General features: G+C 38.4%; 1 protein-coding gene across 1 annotated transcript in view; it reads right to left on the bottom strand.

Moving 5' to 3' along the window:
• BTBD8 (BTB domain containing 8) overlaps positions 1-21,144 on the bottom strand; it is a 145,154-nt gene that overhangs the window by 66,560 nt on the left and 57,450 nt on the right. Inside the window, 2 exon segments of the mRNA XM_072649072.1 lie at positions 8,065-8,161; positions 11,810-11,890. Coding sequence (XP_072505173.1) covers positions 8,065-8,161; positions 11,810-11,890 — 178 coding nt within the window.

Genomic DNA, 21,144 nt, shown 5'->3' with positions numbered 1-21,144 from the left:
TGGGGAGGGAGGGAGAGAAGTTGGAATTCAAAGTATTAGAAACGAATGTTGAGAATTATTATTGCATATAACCGGGAAATTAGAAACACAGGAAATGGGGTATAGAAATTTATCTTGCCCTACAAGAAAAGAGAGAAGATGGTGATAAGGGAAGGGTGGGGTGTGATAGAAGGGAGGGTACATTGAGGGAAGGAGTAATCAGAATGCAAGGTATTAGGGGGTGGGGGAAGAGGAGAGACGGGGAGAAAAATTGGACATGTTACAAAGTGATGTAAAAGCAATTAGTGTTAAAACAAATGACTGAATTAATTACTGAGACTAAATCAGAGACATCTTTAGTTTGGGGAAAAGAATTTTAGTCTAAGTTTCCTAGAGGCACATAACTTTGAGTAAAATTTGGCGTTGATGGAAAAGTGAAGGTTTTAATGGTAAATTTGATTTTATGATTGTTATTTTATCAGGAACTAGAACATGTATAGAAAGGCACATAAGCCACTTAAGACTTGCCTCAAAAGATGTTCCTTAGTCAATGTGAAATTAGTCGTATCTGAAACCTGGTTACTGGAACTTGCCATTTTAAGATTCTATGGGACTATTAACTGACTGTTCTTCTGAGTCTAACTCCAGGTATGGATAGCAAAAAAGGTGGTCTGAGCCTCCAATCCATGATGCCAGTAAGCCTGTGAGATGCTGGTATGAACTGCAAAAGGTGATCTCATGGGAAGGGTAGGGGAGTGGCTGTTCAGCCTGGGCTGAGGTAGGATTCTCCTGACTCAATTTCCCCACTGACACCTGGCTAAATCTACTCCTGCCTGGAACTGACATGAAGGTGGGAAGATACTGCTTCCCTGCAATGTCCCTACTCTTAGTGGCAATTTCCTATAGTCAAAAGGTTTGTAAGCTTAATACCAGATCTACTAAATTATAGATTGTTGGTAGGGGAACATCTGAGGCTAAGTCTAAAATTAAGCTATTAGGCTTAGGATTTTAGACTAACAACAATAAGTTAGGGTCCTTTAATTCTTAGTAATACTGTGGAGACAATTAGGTCAAGGGCTTGTGAAGTTAGCATACATTGTTATTATTTGTGTCTCGGTTAATGTTAAAAAAGAAAATTCGTTTGTGGTCTATATTGTAAATGCTTTAAAAGAAGTATCACCTGACCAAAAGTTGGAATTGTTTTATGTGATATGAACTATGTGAAAAATGCAAAAAAATAAAATAAAATAAAAGAGGTAGAGGAGGGCAGGGGAAAAAGATGCCCTAAAATATTTGAAAAGTATAATGTGATTTGCATACCCATTAGCCCTCACCTCATCAAAGAGGTGTGTTTCTGTAGGGGGGAGGGCAAGGTAAACCTTGTCATGTCTTTTTTTGAACTAAGTTTAAAAATTTAATAGGGACATATTGCAGACATCAAACCCCACTCCTCACCCTTGTGGATTCTTATATAGAATTTTTTCGTAACTAAGGACTTATTACAGACTGTTGAAGAATATGCCTTTTTTTTTTTTTTATTAAAACAAACCATCAGTTTCAGTTGCATTTATTATAGAGGGCACTACCTTGTTGTATAAAATGAGCTGGGCAGGCTTAATTTCTGCTGTTGGTCTAGATATTTGTACTCTGAGACAGACAAGAATTATGTAAAGAGAGGTAACAAATGGCCAGAGAAATTACCACTTTGTGGAAAATAAACTTTGCATCAAGAATTTCTGATAAGGATCTGATATCTAAGATATAGAGGAAATAAAATATGTGATATTATATATAGAGACAGAAAATATAAAACAATATGGTATAGTGGATAAAGGGCCCTTCTTGAAGCAAGAAAAGTCATTGTTTAAGGGACATAATACTGTCTGCGTGACCCTGTACAAGTTTTCTCAGTAATTGGGCCAATGATGTCAAACTTCAATAGAAACAAGGTCACTGAGCCATGTGTAAGAATCCATGAGGATATGGTCCACATATTGACTTACAAATCATATATTAATATTATCTATGTTCTGCTGTATTTTTATTTATTCTGTTAAATATTTCCTAGTTATATTTTAATATGGCTCAGGTCATAAATGTGTTTGACACCTTAGCTCTAGGCAATTCTTTAAGACTATGAGCTAGAGATAAAGTGACTTTCTGCTTTCATAGAGGGAGTTTCTTCACCTAAGAGTTCCCAGTATCAAAGAAACTGTAGGCTCCTATGAAATCATTAAAATGAGCAGTTTTCAAAAATATAAACTAGAAACTATTATTAATGATGTGAAAGACTGCTGACACTTAAAAACCACCACTACATATGAAAATAACTTAGAACAGGGTTCTTGACGTTTCTGTCGTGGACCCTTTGTCAGTCTAGTGAAACCTGCGGACCCCTCTGCAGAATGATGTTTTTAATCAACAAAATAAAATACACAGCATTAGAAAAAAAATAAATATCTAATAATTCACAACGTACATCTGAAGTACTGCTGCTTGCAAAGAAAAGAAAATTCATCTTCACATATGTCTCCGAGTACAGCCACTAACGTGACAGCTCTTCTAACATGACCATCAATATCTGACTCGTTTTTAAAAGTGACTTAAGTTTGATTTTATAGTAATTCCCTCTGCTAAGAACGCAACATAACTTTCAAGGACTGGCCCTGTGTTTCCTCAGTATAGGGAACTCCTGATAAGAAACTGGTGCCCACTGTGCATGTAGAGTAGAGAAAGTTGCCTGAGACCCTGAGAGGCCGAGGGACTAGGTCAACATTACATGGCTTGTGTATGTCAAAACACAACTGGAACTCAGCCTTTTCTGATTATGAACCGGCTCTGTATACCACAATGCCCCCTTTAAAACAAAATAAAATAGAATTAAAGTTTTATCTGTTTTAAGTATAAGACAAGCTTGGAGGTACTAAGACACCTTGTACCCTGGTTAGTTTAACATGCACCCACAGATGGAAACCACTATATAGGCAATAACCACTGAACAAGCACCCAACTTACAAAGAACCCACATCTACGTATGACCATCCCAACTCCATCATGAGTGTTCTTCCCATACTCTTCTCCATTTCCACAATGATTATTATAGTAGTATAATACAATCTACTTTGGGGGGAGCATCTCTTTTTCTTGTTTTGAAGAAAATAGACTTAAAAGTGAAAGAAAAAAATGTACATTTTTTAGAAAGCTAATCTTCCAAAGTGTCCCTTTGTTGGTCCCTAATATACCTCTCAACCTAGAGAGAAGGTAGGGCATGAGAGCAGGGAATCAGAGAAGTCAGTGTTAAAGAAGGATGGGTGTCTTTTGTGAGTGACAAGGGTTCTGTAATTTCAAGGACATGGAAGGTGTTTGAGAGAAAGAAGTCTAACATGAAGGACAGTTTAGTAATAACAGACAAGGGGTCTCAGAGGCCACAATGCAAGGAGAGGCAGAATGGAATGTGGACACAGAGTACAGATAGGGTGAGTAGGTAGGTATAAGGGCTGTGGGAGTGGTAGAAGGGAAAGAAAGATTTTATCTAGTCAGTTTTTGACAAATTCTCAGATTCCTAATGACAGACATTAGGAAAGGAAAGGGTTGGTTAGGCATGGGTCAGAAATAGTTATCATCACCACCTTCATCTTTGGTCTTGAGCTGATGGGATCTAGTATAGTTAGTAGTAGATAGTAGTAGTAGCAGTAGCAGTAGCAATAGTAGTAGTAGTAGTAGGCTGGCCAGAGAGCAATGGAATTTTTCACTGACCAAAGCCCAAGCCCCAGGACTGACAGTGACTGAAAGAGGGGGAGTCTCTTGTTCTGAGCAGGTCTAGGGCGGTGGTAAGTAGAGGTCTACTGTTTGGACTCAAACTGATTACAGGGTGGGAGATTTGCTCACACTCCCCAGTCTTGCTTCCATCCTGATTTGATTTTATCACCTTTCTAGTATGGAGGTACAGGCAGAGGGGACCTGAAGCTTTGAGCCTGGTCCAGACTGGATCTTCCTGCCTACCAACCCTTCCCAGAAGCTACATTTTGTTTTTTCCTGTCTAGCTGCACATTTTCATAGTCCTGAATATAGTAAACCTCATATTCAGTGATGGGCAAAAGAGACAGAAAGGGACAAGCAAGGAATATACTTCACTTTAACAGTGATGACTTTTTCATTTTTTTCTAGGAAACAAATGAGACGCCTCAAGGAAAAGAAAAAGTCCTATTTTAAATGATTGTGACTCAAATGAAATCTCAATTCTATTTGAAACCCCTTCAAACACGAGTTTCTTTATGCAGCATTTCTTTATGATGTTGGGTCATGTTGTCGTTATATGAATCCTTCAAATCAAATATATACTCCTCTCCCTTCACTCAGGAAACCAATAAGTGAATCTTAATTTTTTTGTGAAAAAGAAGAAAACTGCAAAATGGATAATCAATATTCCTGGAAATGATTGAAATTGTGACTATATATTCTAGACAACTAAAATGTTGAAATTATTCACAATTTCGCATAGTTGATGCTTGTATCCTGTCTTTTTTTCCCTTCTGAATCACATTCCTTTTTTATTTTTTCTAATTACATGTCAATTTTTTTAACAATCATTTAAAATTTTTTCCATTTAAATAATATTCTTTTTCAATTACACGTAAAGACAATTTTTAAAATTCACTTTTTAAATGTTTTGAGTTCCATATACATATATGCTGTCTGCTTCCAAAATGACTTGAGGCAGGTAGAATAAAGCAGAGTGGATGGTAAAATACATAAAAATAGAACAGCGATGGTCAAAAGGAATACGTAGATGCTTTCAGGCACTATATCACTTGAACGGTGAATTTCGCTCTAAAGTTTTGCTAACACAAATAGGGAAACAATTTTTTACATAGGTTGTTTTCTGACAAATAGAAAGCATACACATTCATTTATAAAAATAAAATTTTCCCAAGACTAAATGCAAGGGAATAATTTATTGTATTGCATGGAGCCATAAATAGATACTGTATAACTAAAATTCCCAACCAAGATGAAAAAATATTGAGAGATTTCTTGTCAGCTTTCTACAAAGGTAAAGAGTTTAACATTAAATCACAGCCCAGAGAAGTCATTCATGTATGGCCCTGAGTTAGTGTGCTCCAGATGCTTTGCTTTATGATGGCCTAACTGAATGCTTGCTAAATACTTAAGGTGGGGGCGGAGCAGAAAGACACACATACGCTGGCTCCAAACCCACAGCCCATAGAACAACTGTAAAGAAGAACTCCCAACAAATTCGGGAGCAGCAGAAGCCACAGAACAACAGAGCAGATGAGATTTCCGTTCCAGAGAGCCCTGAAAACAGACACCAAAGGTCCGTGGCACTGCGGACCTGGAGCCAAGCCCAGCCCTGCCTTGGCCCCACGGCACCGAGAGGAGCGGATCCAAGTAGGCTTCAGGGACGGAATCTCCAGCAGCCGCGCTGGTCCCTCCACCCACGGGCCCCAAAGGTTGGTGAGAGGGTCTTCTCAGCTTGCCAAGAGGGGAGTGGGGTGCCCCCATAACTCGGGCCCCCTCGGGAGGCAGCAGCTGAGGTGCAAGCAGACCAGGGCTCCCCAAGCAGGCAGGAGCCCAAATCCATTGTTGAAGGTCTCTGCATAAACCCCCTGAGGGAACGGAGCCCGTGAGGCGGCCCTGCCCACACCTGAGCACCTGAACTTAATCTCACACTGAATAGCAGCCCTGCCCCAGCCCAAAGCCCTGAGGCAGGGAAGCAGCATTTGAATCTCAGACCCCAAGTGCTGGCTGGGCGGATCTGGAAGCAAGGTGGGGGTGGAGAGGACACTCAGAAGTCAAGTCACTGGCTGGGAAAACGCCTAGAAAAGGGAAAAAAAATAAGACTATAGAAGGTTACTTTCTTGGTGGACAGGTATTTCCTCCCTTCCTTTCTGATGAGGAAGAACAATGCGTACCATCAGGGAAAGACACAGAAGTCAAGGCTTCTGTATCCCAGCCCACCCAATGGGCTCAGGCCATGGAAGAGCTCAAAAAGGATTTTGAAAATCAAGTTAGAGAGGTGGAGGAAAAACTGGAAAGAGAAATGAGAGAAATGCAGGTAAAGCATGAAAAGCAGGTAAACACCCTGCTAAAGGAGACCCAAAAAAATGCTGAGGAAAATAACACCTTGAAAAATAGGCTAACTCAATTGGCAAAAGAGGTTCAAAAAGCCAATGAGGAGAAGAATGCTTTCAAAAGCAGAATTAGCCAAATGGAAAAGGAGGTTCAAAAGCTCACTGAAGAAAATAGTTCTTTCAAAATTAGAATGGAACAGATGGAGGCTAATGACTTTATAGGAAACCAAGAAATCACAAAACAAAACCAAAAGAATGAAAAAATGGAAGATAATGTGAAATATCTCATTGGAAAAACAACTGACCTGGAAAATAGATCCAGGAGAGACAATTTAAAAATTATGGGCCTACCTGAAAGCCATGATCAAAAAAAGAGCCTAGACATCATCTTTCATGAAATCATCAAGGAAAACTGCCCTGAGATTCTAGAAGCAGAGGGTAAAATAAGTATTCAAGGAATCCACAGATCACCTCCTGAAAGAGATCCAAAAAGAGAAACTCCTAGGAATATTGTGGCCAAATTCCAGAGTTCCCAGGTCAAGGAGAAAATATTGCAAGCAGCTAGAAAGAAACAATTCAAGTATTGTGGAAATACAATCAGGATAACACAAGATCTAGCAGCTTCTACATTACAGGATACAAAGGGCATGGAATAGGATTTTCTAGAAGTCCAAGGAACTAGGACTAAAACCAAGAATCACCTACCCAGCAAAACTGAGTATAATACTTCAGGGGAACAATTGGTCTTTCAATGAAATAGAGGACTTTCAAGCATTCTTGATGAAAAGACCAGAGCTGAAAAGAAAATTTGACCTTCAAACACAAGAATCAAGAGAAGCATGAAAAGGTAAACAGCAAAGAGAAGTCATAAGGGACTTACTAAAAGCTGAACTGCTTACATTCCTACATGGAAAGACAATATTTGTAACTCTTGAAACTTTTCAGTATCTGGGTACTGGGTGGGATCACACACACATAGAGACAGAGTGCACAGAGTGAATTGAAGAGGATGGGATCATATCTTATAAAAAATGAAATCAAGCAGTGAGAGAGAAATATATTGGGAGGAGAAAGGGAGAAATGGAATGAGGCAAATTATCTCTCATAAAAGAGGCAAGCAAAAGACTTATTAGTGGAGGGAAAAAGAGGGGAGATGATAGAAAAACATGAAGTTTACTCTCATCACATTCCACTAAAGGAAGGAATAAAATGCACACTCATTTTGGTATGAAAACCTATCTTACAATACAGGAAAGTGGGGGATAAGGGGATAAGCAGGGTGGAGGGGATGATGGAAGGGAGGGCATGGGGAGGAGGGAGCAATTTGAGGTCAACACTCATGGGGAAGGAAAGGATCAAAAGAAAGAATAGAAGTAATGGGGGACAGGATAGGATGGAGGGAAATATAGTTAGTCTTACACAACACAACTATTATGGAAGTCATTTGCAAAACTACACAGATATGGCCTATATTGAATTGCTTGCCTTCCAAAGGGAAGGGGTGGGGAGGGAGGGAGGAAGAGAAGTTGGAACTCAAAGTTTTAGGAACAACGGTCGAGTACTGTTCTTGCTACTAGGAAATAAGAAATACAGGTAAAAGGGTATAGAAAGTTATTTGGCCCTACAGGACAAAAGAGAAGATGGAGACAAGGGCAGAGAGGGATGATAGAAGAGAGAGCAAATTGGTGATAGGGGCAATTAGAATGCTCAGTGTTTCGGGGTGGGGGGAGGGGACAAAAGGGGAGAAAATTTGGAATCCAAAATTTCGTGAAAATGAATGTTAAAAGTTAAATAAATTAAAAAAAATAAAAATAAAAAATAAAAAAAAAATACTGAAGGTGGATTGATTTCTCAACTGGGATCACCTTTTCCTAAGAGCAGCATGGGCTTAGTATTATAAAGAGCTATACATTACTTTCCCTTGGAATTCAAAATACTCTGGGTATTTTAGGTCTACACTCTGGATATAAGATTTCAGGGACAGAGTACATACCTTCTGGAAGAAATGACAGTAGTCTCTTTTAAGAATATAAAGTGTGACTTCTTTGAGCCCCTCTAATCCATACATATCTGCCAGGTTCAGTATCTGACTAAAGCAAAAACAGTAACGATCAAAATCAGACAAACAGATTTTGTAATTACAAACAAAATTTGCTTAGAAAAGAAACAGTACAAATGACTCCCACTTCTTTTTGTTCTAAATAACATAATGCACGTTTTATTGTAGATGTCAGTAAACATGGACACCATCTGAATGAACGGCTTGCTGAGTTAACGACTCGATCAGTGGGGATCAGATGGAATAAAGGAGGCAAATCAACCAAAATCTCTCAGGCCTTTCAGGAACAAGCTATTTGTTCAATGCAAGTGAAAGACAATTCATAGAACTATATGGTTACAGATTGCATTCATCTCTGCGAATATTAATATTTGTGTAAAGTAGATTGTAACATGTCTTCTACTAAAGTAAACAGGCAATATTTTGTGGGAGAAAAGCTGTAGTTGGAACAAAAAATCTATTGTCCCTTTGGTGTTTAAGAAAAGAACAATAGGGCCATTGGAGAGCCCTGCATTCTCCCAGTTAATTTAATAGGACAGGAGGATAGAAGAACTTTCAGTAAAAAACCACTGAAGTCAGATCTGGGCTGGAGGTCCATGACTCTTCTACACCTGCCGACGACCCTCGGTGCTCACAAACCATCTCACAGAAGCAGCCAAGGTCACCTGGGAAAGCTGGGAGGATGCTTGGCTCTCCAACGGCCCGAGAAACACCAGCTGGGTCCATTTCTGTTGTTCTTTTCTTAAACACCAAAGGGAGAATAGATTTTTTGTTCAAACCACAGCTTTTCTCCCACAAAATATTGGCTGTTTACTTTAGTAGAGGACATGTTACAATCTACTTTACACAAATATTAATATTCACAAAGATGAATGCAATCTGTAACAATATAGTCATACGAAAAAAAAAATCTGAATCTGGACCAGCTTCTTAGATTATCATTTCTACTTTAACCTATCAACAAAAATCTCATTCCTGAAGATTACTTTTACTGTGTTCAAGGAAGCTAAAAAAAAAAGCCCTATGTTTAAGCCATAGAATTAGATGCTTATTAGTAATTATAACAACTAAAAAACACCCAATAAGCACTATCAGTTCATGGGCAATTTTGACCTGCTTTTCATTTTTTGGAAGTATGCAAAGGGACCAGCAGAACCATGTCATACCGGGCACAGTGACTTAATCTAGAGAAAAGTCATTTCATCTACCCTAGACTAACAATGCTAAATTAAATCACAAGAGGTATTAAGGCACAGCAAAGAGCTAGCTAACTTCAGAGTTAGAAAGATCTGGGTTCATATTCTTCCTCAGGCACATCCTGGATATGTGACAAATCACTTAACCTCAAAGTTGCCAAATGAAATCACAGATCTGGACAACCCCCTTTCTCATCCCCAATTAATTCCCAGCCAACATCCCTACTAAATAAAAGGGAGAACACTTCAGAACAGGGGAATTATATATATGTTTTATGCCTTTTATTCTAAATTACACTTAGCACAATACTCTAGTACAAGGACTATACATATAAAATGCAGACAATGAAATTCCTGACTAAATGAAGTTCACCCTGTGAATGAGAAGACAAAACATGACAAGACAAAAGAAAACAATTACCAAGCAACAATGCAAGAAATGAAAGATGATACAATGAAACAATAAATCTGCATGCTACGGAGGGATGCACAGGTATAACTTATCACAGAATATACAGATTTGGAGTTGGAAGAGATTTGGAAGGCAAGGGAGTCCAATTCTTCATATGTGCAGATAAGCAAACTGAGGCACAAGATCCATGAAGTGACCTGCCCAGCATCACAGTGCTGGTCCAGAGGTGGGATTCAAACTTAAGTCTTCCTTACTCCAAGTTCAATATCTCAACCTGCCTTTCAACATTAAAATGAGTTATGATCTCAGAGCACTCAACAGCTAACAATAGGGAGAAATGATGACCTAAGAAGCTTGCTGAACAGATGCATTCACATTTAGTAGGATCTAAGAGAATCAAATTTTAAAATTTATGAACAAGTGGCTTTTATGGTCATTTGCCCCATTCCCTCTTTCTTACTTCCCTTACTCACTCAGTTATCTTTCTCATATTCATGCCTTTCTCTTTTATCTTCTGCCACCAAAAGGAGAGGTCCTCATCGCCACTTCCATGGATTACAGAAATTGTATCTTACAGTTCTTCCTTCAAACCTATTTCATTTAGCTTATGAGTTATGGCACTCATTCCTTTGCTCAAAATCCTTCAAAACTATGTATTATCTTTTACGTAAAGTTTATACTCCTCTGTCAAGAATTCCAGAGCCTCCGTTACCTACTACCATCCAATCTTCCCAGCATCCTCTCCATGTACTCTGTGTTCCAGCCCAACTAGACACTGGTCCGTCTGTGATGTGTGTCCTTTCCTTGAATGTCCTTTACTTATGTATGGAATGGAATCCCCTCATTCTGCCCTCCCTCCTCTCTCCATTTACTGAGCATTTCATGATCTTTAAACTCCAAATTAAACAGCATCTCCTGCAGGATGCCTTTCCCAAATCTCCAACTGCTGGTCTCCCTTCTCTTCCATAACCTCCCGTACCACTTTGCTTGTTCCTCTCACGCATTTATACAATTCTGCATTATAGTTAGTTGTGCCATATTTCTCTTTTAGAATATAAGTTTCATGAGGTAAGGGGGTATGTCTTATCTAAATTGTTGCCTCTTCCAACACCTAGCACAGGGCTCTGCATAAAAAGACCACTGTATGGAGAGCACTGAATATATGTCAACTTTTAACAATGTGAAAATTTTCACATAGGCTTACAAGTAGCAAACTTTCAGTATTCAATCCTGCTCCTTCATGGAACGTTCTTCAATGGAATATATTAATTAATAAGTGTAAGGAAAAATGAATTTTAGGAGATTAAACTTATAAATGTTCATGTTTCTATTCTTTTGGAGCTAGCATACAAACAAAAACAAAGCTCTCAGAAAAGTTGATTATAGGAAAATGGAACTTTAATCTATTAGCTTTTCAATAAATTAGGTGGGTAGTTTGTTGAATTGACATTGGGCAGTATAATAAATGCTTCACTGACATGACAGTCTTAATACCTGTAATACCTACAATAAGTCTACAAATATGTCTAATCTTTGTTAATTTTTTTCTTGTAAAGATAAAATCTAATACTCAACACAAATACAGCCATTTCAGTTCAAAATTCACTAAAAGTTTAATGTAAGTTAAAATTACATGTATGTAAAGACATTGAAAATTATCCTAACATGAAAATAAAGTTTCTCATAGATACAAAAACTTTGCTAAAGATTAATTCATACGACAACTAGACCATAATTTCTTCTAAACAAACAGGCAAAGTAGCATTATTTCTAGAACTTTAAAAAAAACTGAATATATTTTTAAAAATCAGTAAAACTGATATATATATAAAACAAAAACAGTTAAACTTATGTCTGTTTCATTAATACTATAACATATAATTATAGTATAATATAATTATAATTATATAATTTAAGTATATAATGATAGTATAATTATACTACATAGTATATATTATACATATTATTATATATTATATATAGTATAGTATAATTAATTAAATATAATTAAGATAGAAACAAAGAATCAACATAAGCAAAGAATTAAAAATCTAAAAAGGCAAATACATACCCTGCATTGGCTTTATTTGGAAAGCCCAGTGTCCCTCCATATATAAAATGCATCATAACATTCATTTCTACTGGTTTTATACTGAAAAATAAAAGTACTATTAGCACATATTTGGGAATAATTAATTTTCTTATATTTCATTAACACATACTTGAAGCACTGAAATATTATTTCACTAAAATTTTTCTTTCTGTAAAATATAATGAGGGAAAATTCTAGTAGTTCAAATTCCCAAATATTTCACAATAACCATACATATAACTTCATTATATAATAATCACTATTGTTATATCTATGTTTGTAAAGCACTAAACTTAAAAAAAATCATTATTATCATGTGTAAATGTTATAAAATGTAGCTGAATATGATCAAATCAAACAGTATTTGTAGAAATGACAGCTGTTAAATTGTTGACAGTTGTTTAATCCCTGAAATATTAAGGCAACAAGAAGAAAAACTTTAGAATATGGGGTGTAATATCTATGAAGAATTTATGGAGAATCCTATGTTACCCAAAGGCACGAATAAATTAACTTACATATTATGAAATCAAAGGACAATTCCCATATAAACCAAAATTCTTTTTCTGCCCTTGAATCTTTTTGGTCAATATTTTTTAAATGTTAATTCTTACATTTATAGATTAAACTATTACAACTGACACATACATATATGTACATATACACTCAAAAACACACATTCCTTTAAGTATAGGACTAAGAAAACACCAATTATCAACAATTCAGAGGAAAAGATCTAAGAAGTAAGAAAAAAGCTGGCCAGAAAGAATATTTTCTTTTCTTTGGCTACAAATGATCCAAGTTAAAGACTACATAGCAAATATAACCTATTTGTTTGGATGGACTGCAAGAGAAAGCTAACATACCAGACAACAGAATAAGGATGTAAAAAAAAAGGACTGTTACAGGGCTAGCCAAAATATGATACTTCTTAGGGATACCTTGTAATCAAAAAAATCAAATGTAAAAGTAGAGGATAAGAGAGGTGGAGTTACAGCAACACAAAGACCTAAAACAATTCCAAAGGACTCATGAAGGAAAATGCCATCCACTTTCAGAGAAAGAATTAGGGAGTCTGAATGAAGAGCGAAGCAGACGACTTTCTTTTTCGTGTTGTTTTTTTTCTTTCTCATGGTTCCTCCCATTTGTTCTAATTCTTCTATACAACGTGACTAATGTGAAAATATGTTTAATAGGAATGCATATACAATGTATTCCTATATGTTCAATAGGAATATATATCGGATTGCATGCCATCTTGGGGTGAGGGAAGGGGAAGGAGGGGGAGAAAATTTAAAACTTATGGGAACTGAATACTGTAATAAATAAACTAAAAAAAAAAAAGGTGTAGTAAAGCAATTCTTATTGAAAAAGGATCTGGAGGCTGTAGTGGACTGCAAGTCAAATATGAGTCAAATGGGTAAGATGGCAGCCAAAGTTAACTTAATCTTAGGCTGCATTAACAAAGGCACACTGCTGGGTAAAGGAGAGTTAGGATTCCCATTGTGCCCTGTCCTGCAATGACCAGGAAGGGAACAAGCTTCAGTGGCAGAGGACATCAGAAGGGGAAGGGAAAAGAGCCACCATATAACACACTTTGTCATTTATGTCTTCTAGCTCCCTACCTTGGAAGGCACCTTATTCCCCTTCCCAACAGCGCTGATTGGTAGGTGGTTTTTCTTTACATTATGGCTAAGGTTTCCTTGTTACAATTTTTACCTATTATTCCTGGTTCTGCTACCAAAGGTGATATAGGTGTCTCCTCCAGAGTCTTTTCTGGACTGTATTTCCTCAAGTCCTTCAGTTCCTTCATTCGAGTCTCAGTCTCTTTCTCATCCTGGTTACCTTCTCCTGTCTGGTCTCCAGCTGATCAATAGCAAAGTATTGCTCAGAAAACCGAATATCTCAACAATCCTTCTTCCTCCCTTGTAGCTAGCCCTTGGCCCTGCAGTACCTAATGGGTACGTGTATGTAGCCAGTTTTCTTTTTCCATCATCCTTTAAATATGCTCAAAGGGCAATTAGAGGGGTAAAAGGTCTAAAGTTCAAGACATATAAGAGCTATCACAATAGCTAGCTAAAATCAATGTGGTGCTTTCTGGTTTGCAAAGTGCTTTACATTATCTCATATGAGGAGGTCAAAGGAGGTAGGGATGCTTTTAGCCTTGAGAAGACTCCAGGTATGCCTGAGAGTTTTCTTCAAATCCTTTGGGAAACTAATTAAAAGTGCCTCCACATGTAAAGCTGAAATTTGTTTCTTTGTAACTTCTATCCATTGGCTCTAATGTGGTCTGAAGGAAAAAAGAACACTGAGGATCAAACAAGATACTTTTAAAGTTCTTTGCACAGTGAACTAGTGCCACAGTAGGTGTTTAACAAATGCTTATTTCCATCAGTCCTATCAAAGTATTAGACAGAAGTTAGTCCAATGAGAACTCAGAAAAACTGCCATTCAGGAAATCGCAGAGGACCTTTAAGGGTACTTTCAGTAGAGAAATATAAAAAGTCAAAAAATAGGGGGTTATATTAGTATTTTAATCATCTGGTACAAAACAAATACACTTAATTTGCTCCCCCCCCATCATCTTCCAAGATGTAGTACAATCAGCATTTACATAAGTAAATGTCTCCAACTTAACAACAACACACATGACTAGGCTAGAGCCCTAGGACCCATTTCAACTTCTGCCTCTTGTGCTGAAGGCACTGCTTTACTCTCCAGCCTCTGGTGCAGAGGCATGACTTCCATCTGACTGTGCACAGGAAAATTGGTGGGGAATGTGAGTATTTGACTTCCATCTCTGCTATGCCACACACTGCCTGAGACCTACAGCCTTCAGGATGAACAGGAGAGGAAAATGGAGACCTTCTATCAGACTGTGCCCCTTCCATTTCATGCTGTGCATGTCTCCTGCATCATCTCTAGCCTCCTGAGTTAGTTAAACTAGTCAATGAGTTCAGATTCTACAAGAAAGGAGAGACACCTTCAATGCTGATCACCATATCTATTTATTAGCCTCACAAGGGAAATTACAGGGATGGGGACAACTGGGCAGTCCACTTCAATGGCATAGTAAGATACATCCAAAACAGTGATCCCAGAAGGGGAAAAAGAAGGGTGGTATATATGGGAAGAAGAGGGAAATGCTTCCCCTACCATGTTATAAGGAGCCTTCTTCCCACACACAGTGATCTTTGGGTATCTCCAGACGAAGGACTGAAGAATAGAAAGGTGATATCAGCACTTAGTGCTTTTCATTCTCTTGCAGGGCTTATCAGGCAAATGGGGGGGGGGGGGGGGGATGTGTCCTTATTGCTCTCATAAGAACCTGACCTGTTAATTTAAAGCTTGCTCCTTGTTCACCTCCTCTCATTAGAGGAGCTTTTTACTTAATAATTAGCACGCTCACGCCTGGTCATACTCTATACAACTCAATGATTCTGAAGGTGATCATCATCCACCTTCAGCACCTGATTCCTTATTTCTACCCTCCTCAATGCTCCCTCTCCCAAGTCCCAACCAAATGTTACCTACCCCTTCCACTGTGCTCTCTGGATTACCTGTTCCATAGATAACAAAATTGCTTTCAAAGTACATCTTTTCCTGCTCCTTCCATCTTCTGGCAATCACTGATGACGGCCTCTCTGGCCCCCTTCCTAGTACTAGCTGTACCATCACTCATTCCCCTCAGCTCACTGGTTGAGGTCAGGGAGCTGGAATGTTCTTTGGTTCTAGGCTCTCTTCCTGCTTCCATGGCTCAGGAACCTCTCCTCCTTTGAGGGTCCTCAGAATCCACATCTTCCACTCAATCAAAATCCTGAAAGTTGTTTTCTACAGACTTCCAAGTCACTCTCTCCTTCCTTCCTCAATGAATTCAGAGCCTGGTTCACAATCTTTCTCATTTCCTCAATTCCTGCCTTCATCTCATGGGACTTTAACATACAGATTGGCACTTCCTCAAACACCTAAACCACTCAGCTCTCCAACGAACCCATTTCCCCTGACCTTGATCCCACCTTAGCCACACACAAAGACTTTCATACCCCTTATCTTGCCCACAAATATACAACGTCCATGCTCAATAACTTATCTTATCATACATAATCTTTGGGCTTTCTACCTCTCCCTCTGACTTTGCTTGTCCAAGTCTACTTTCGTCCACACCATGACCTCTAATCTCAGTTCTCTTCCAAGTCACCTTCCCTGCATTAGTCATTCACTTTTTTCTCTTTTCCCCATTTTAACCTCTTGGTGAACCAGTTTAACTTTACACTGTGCTCTTCTTGAGTCCCTAGTGCCCTTATTATATCATCAATTGTGCCCTGCCAACCACAGCTTTAGATCACTCCCAACATTTGCTGCCTTTGCTCCTATACACATACCACTGAACAAAAGTGGAGAAAACCACACTTCTCTGATTGGGTCTGCTATAATTTTAGGTTACACAACCGCAACTTATTTGGGGCCCTTATTGCACCTAAGCACTCTTATATTCCTCCCTTAACAACTCACTATCCAACTCTCCACAATTGCTCTTCCAAATCTTCTCATCCCTCATCAAATCCCAGCCCCCACCCTCTCAGCTAAGAACTCTGCCTTACATTTTACTGAAAAGATTGAGGCCATTTTCTAAGAACTCCCTCTTTTCCCTCTGCCTCCTCTCTGTTATCACTCATATATCTTTTGCCACTATCTCCTTCACCCATCACTCATGAAGAGATGGCCCTATGCTGTGCCAAGGTAAATCACTTCATCTGCACAAGTGACCTCATTCCATCCCATCTCCTTCAACAGACTGCCCTCTGTCATCCCCACTCTCATTTATCTTCAATCTCTCCCTTTCTTAATGTCTATGAACACATCCATGTCTTCTTCAGTCCCAAAAACCCCTCCCTTGGCTCTTTGTGGCTAAACTCTTTGAGAAGGCTATCTATAACAGGTGCCTCTACTTCCTCTTCTCTCTCGTTTAAACCCTCTCCAATCTAGCTTCTCATGTCATCATTCAACTGAAACTGCTCTTCCCAAAGTTATAAGTTAATGACTAAGTTTCAAGGAATTTTCTCAATCCCCATCCATCTTAACACTGCAAATCACCCTCTTCTCCCCCGGTATTCTCTTCTCTCTAGGTTGTAGGGACACCATTATCTCCTGGCTATCTTCTCCCTCTCTGACCACTCCTCAGTCTCCTTTACTGGGATCCTCATCTGAGTCATATTCACTAACTATGGGTATCCCACAGGGCTCTATCATGGATCCTCTTCTCTGGCTATAATACTTCACTGGAAAAAAAATACTCCACTGAGTGATCTCAGAAGTTCCTATGAATCTAATTACCATCTCTGCACTAACAGTTCTCAAATCTACCTACACAGCCTCAACTTACTCTCTGCTCACCTCCAGTTTCACATCTCCAATTGGATAATCAGTAGACAATTTAAATCTGACATATCCAAAATTGAACTCATTATTTTTCTCCCCAAATCCTATTCTCTTTCAAGCTTCTCTATTACTGTCAAACACAACACCATTTTTCCATTTCCCTAGGCTCACAATCTAGGTATCACCTATGATGATATCACTACTCTAGAACAGGCCTCATCATCCCATACCTGGACTACTCCAAGTCTGCTGGCTGGTCTGTTTGCCACAAGTCTCTCCCCAAATCTTCCATTTAGCCATCAAAGTGGTCTCTCTAAAATGCAGCTTTGTGTCACACCTCTCCTACCCAGTCAGCAAACTCCAGTGCCCCCTTACCACATTTAGGACCAAATACAAAAAAAAAATCCTATGTTTGGAATTCAAAGCCCTTCATAACCTAGGTTTGCCATCTTTCTAGTCTGCTCACACCTTACATTCTCCCTCCTCCATCTACTCTCAATGATACTGATCTCCTCAATGTTGCACAAACAAGCACAACAGCTCTTGGCTCCAGGCATTTTCTGCGGTTGTCCCCCATGCCGGCAATGCTCTCCCTCTACATCTCCACCTCCTGGCTTCTTTAGCATTCTTCAAGTCTCAACTAAAATCCCACCTTCTATAGGAAGCCTCTCCCAATCCTTCTTAATCCCAGCACCTTCTCTAGCTTAATTATTAATATAATTAATATAGCTTGTCTATACAAATTTGTTTGTTTATTGTCTCCACCATTAGATTTTGAGTTTCTTGAGGGTAGGGATGATCTTTTGCCTTATTTTGTATCCCCAGCATTTAACAAAATGCTTTACATACAGTGTGTGTTTGTTCTTCGTACTCGAAGAGGACCATGACATCAGGGAAATGATGACATGACTTGCAGTTGACTGATTTGAATGAGGGAGGATTGTGCAAGGTCACCAGCCTCACTTTCTCTTCCAGAGACATCTAGACTCAGTGGCCAAATATTCATCAGGACAACTGGAGATGGCCCAGGACGCATGTAGCAAGCACTTGATAAATATTGACTGCCTGATAACTGGGGCTTCTGCAGCAATGGTTCCAGGAGCTGGGGTTCCATGTGGTAGGCAAGGTAAAAAAAAGCTTCCAGCTTTCTGAATTGGTACTAAGTAGCTATTTTCCCATAGAAATAATGTTTAAAATGGTAATTAGGATCTTATTATTCCATTAGCATATTTCAATTGTACTGCAGATTTTTTTTAAAGTTTTTGTAGGTGAATATTAAAACCTAACTACCACTGATATAAAGGAAAGTCCAAACTATTAACAATCAAACTTTTGGAAAATAATTGCTTTCTAAATTAGCAATTAAGAAGTATTTGTTAAGGCTTACTGTGTGACAGTCACTGAGAACACAAGGAAAGGCAAAAAATACAGTCCTTGTTCTCAAAGAGCTAATTTTCTAATGAGGAAAACAGTATGTAAACAATTAAGCACGTATAAGATATACACAGTGCAAATGGGAAGTAATCCCAGAGGAAAGGGAGTCAGAATAGTTCTGCCAGAAGAAGGGCTTTCTTTTGAAGGAGACCAAGAAAGCCAAGAAGCTGAAGAGAGGAAAAAAGAGTATTCCAGTCATAGGGGACAGATAGTGAAAGACATGGTGCTGTCACATTTGAAGAACATCCAGGAAGTCAACGTTGTTGGATTGTAGAGTACGTGGAGGGCAGCAGAGTGGAAGGAGACTGGTGGAAGAAGGGACCAAGTTGTGAAGGGCCCTTAAGAGACAGAGGATTTTATATTTGGTCCTACAGATAACTGAGAGTCACTGATATTTATTGAGGGGGATGTGGAGGGGAGGAGGTGACATGGTCAGAACTGTGCTTTTTTAAAAGGAAGTTCACTTTGGCAGTTAAGTAAAGACTGGAATGGGGAGAGACTTGAGGTAGGGAAAACAACAAGGGTTGCTGCAATAGTTCCAGAAGGAGGCGGCAAGAGCCTACACTAATTCAAAGGCTATGAGTGAAAGGGGACTATATGAGAGATGTAGTGAAGGTAAAAATGACAAGACTTGGCAACAGATTTGATATGTGGGATAAGAGTGAGAAATTCAGGATCACAGAAGTCATGATTATGGCTGACTGGGAGGACAGGGATGTACTTAATAGTGTTAGGGACATTTGGAAGAGGGGAGAGTTAGGGAGGAAAGATAATGAGTTACTTTGGACATGTCAAGTTTGAGATGTCTATGAGACATCCCATATGACATGTTCAAAAGGCAATTGGATGGCATGGGATTGCATTTGAGGAGAGAGACTAGGGCCAGATATGGATCTTTAAATCCTCTCCATAGAGATAACTGAACCCATGAAAACTGATGAGATCACTAAATGAAATAGAAGAGCTGAGCAGGGACCTTAACCTCTTTTTTGTCATGGACTCGTTAAATGAATCCATTATATTGAAATAGTTATCAAAATATTTTTAAAGATTTGTGATAATAATAGTATGTGCTCTTGATGTATCAAATAAGACATTGCATTTAAAATATAGACTTTAAAAGTGAATTTTATTATTTTTTTAATATATCAGTGTGAAATGCTGTTTAGTCTGAATAGCAACATTAAACTTTGAGATGGTCTTTAACAAGGCAACATGAATATCATGTTGGACATCCAAATGATTGTGATTTTTTGTTTTAATAGTTTTAAGTACTGAAAATCCCAATACACAAAGATATGTAGTTGCCAATGAAATTAAAGCTTCCATGGCCCAATTTAAAAGGTGAGGATAAGGTTCTCTTAAGGAACATTAAAATTCTCCCAGGCTGGCTCAGCTAAGCTCCAATTTTAGTTTTTTGTCCTAAAACCAGTAAGTTCATCTTTAGCTAGGTCAACATCTTCAACACGGGCTAAAGGTTTTCCCTCTAAAAAATGGGTGAGGGGGAACATCTCCCTTTAGTACAAACAAGCACTCCAAGATACGTCCTCTTGAAATCCAGCAAACACATGTGTGGTATTTTATATTCTGCTCCCATTTCTTGATAAAATCTTTTAAATGTGCTTTTGTCTACTGACAAAACTTTCAAGGTTGCTGGGAGAATCTTTGTATCCAGTTCTTGTCTGGTAAAAAGCAATGAGAGACGGTGCTATGAGGAGCTTCCTTTTTCATTCAAGTAGCAAAACTGGATATATTGCCAAGTATTTCAGGAGCTCCAGCTATACAAAAAGGTAGGATATTCTTCTTTCCAGTCAGATTTCTGTTTGGCAAATTTAAAAAACAACTTTTTAAAAAATCATTTCCAAAATGCTGATGGCTTTTATTCTTTCCAAAAGGGATTCATAAAATTAGAACGTTTATTTGACAGCATCAGAATGCACATAGTGAACAAAAACAAGGAGCTGGCTACACTAAAATAAGCCTGCCACCTCATCCAGTTGCATACTGAAAGGGAATGGCAAGACTGCAATTTCTCAATCACCTAGTTCAAAAATGTTCAAAGAAATTCTGGTATGGTAGGAAGTATTGGAACCTGCTTTACTGAAGCCTCTCCACTACTGTGGGGCTTCCTTTGTCTGGCAAGTCAGTAAGCAACTTCATAGCATGCTTTAAGAAAAGCTTTTTGTGAAATGGCAGAGCCAGTGGTGGAAGGGCCCCAGACTCTTCAAATTTAGCTTTCTTAGCATGAAGAGAGCTGGGATCTTCAGATGCATCTTCAGAATCACAGATACCATTTATTCACAAGAATTTTCCCCTCAAAACACTGGCTTTTGTGTCCACAACATGCACTAGAGCAAATGAAACTATATAACGTAGTTTTCATCCTACTTCCCTTTTCTTCAATATTTCAACCTAAACGATGTCTGAAAAAACATAAAATAAAGCTAAAAATAATTTTTTTTGATTCAATGATTCATTTGATTTCTTGAATCTCAATATTT

This window comes from Notamacropus eugenii, chromosome 2 (genome assembly GCF_028372415.1).
Source record: "Notamacropus eugenii isolate mMacEug1 chromosome 2, mMacEug1.pri_v2, whole genome shotgun sequence".
Lineage (NCBI taxonomy): Eukaryota > Metazoa > Chordata > Mammalia > Diprotodontia > Macropodidae > Notamacropus > Notamacropus eugenii.
The sequence above is the reverse complement of the archived record's forward strand: the minus strand, read 5'-3'. Positions and strand labels throughout refer to the sequence as shown.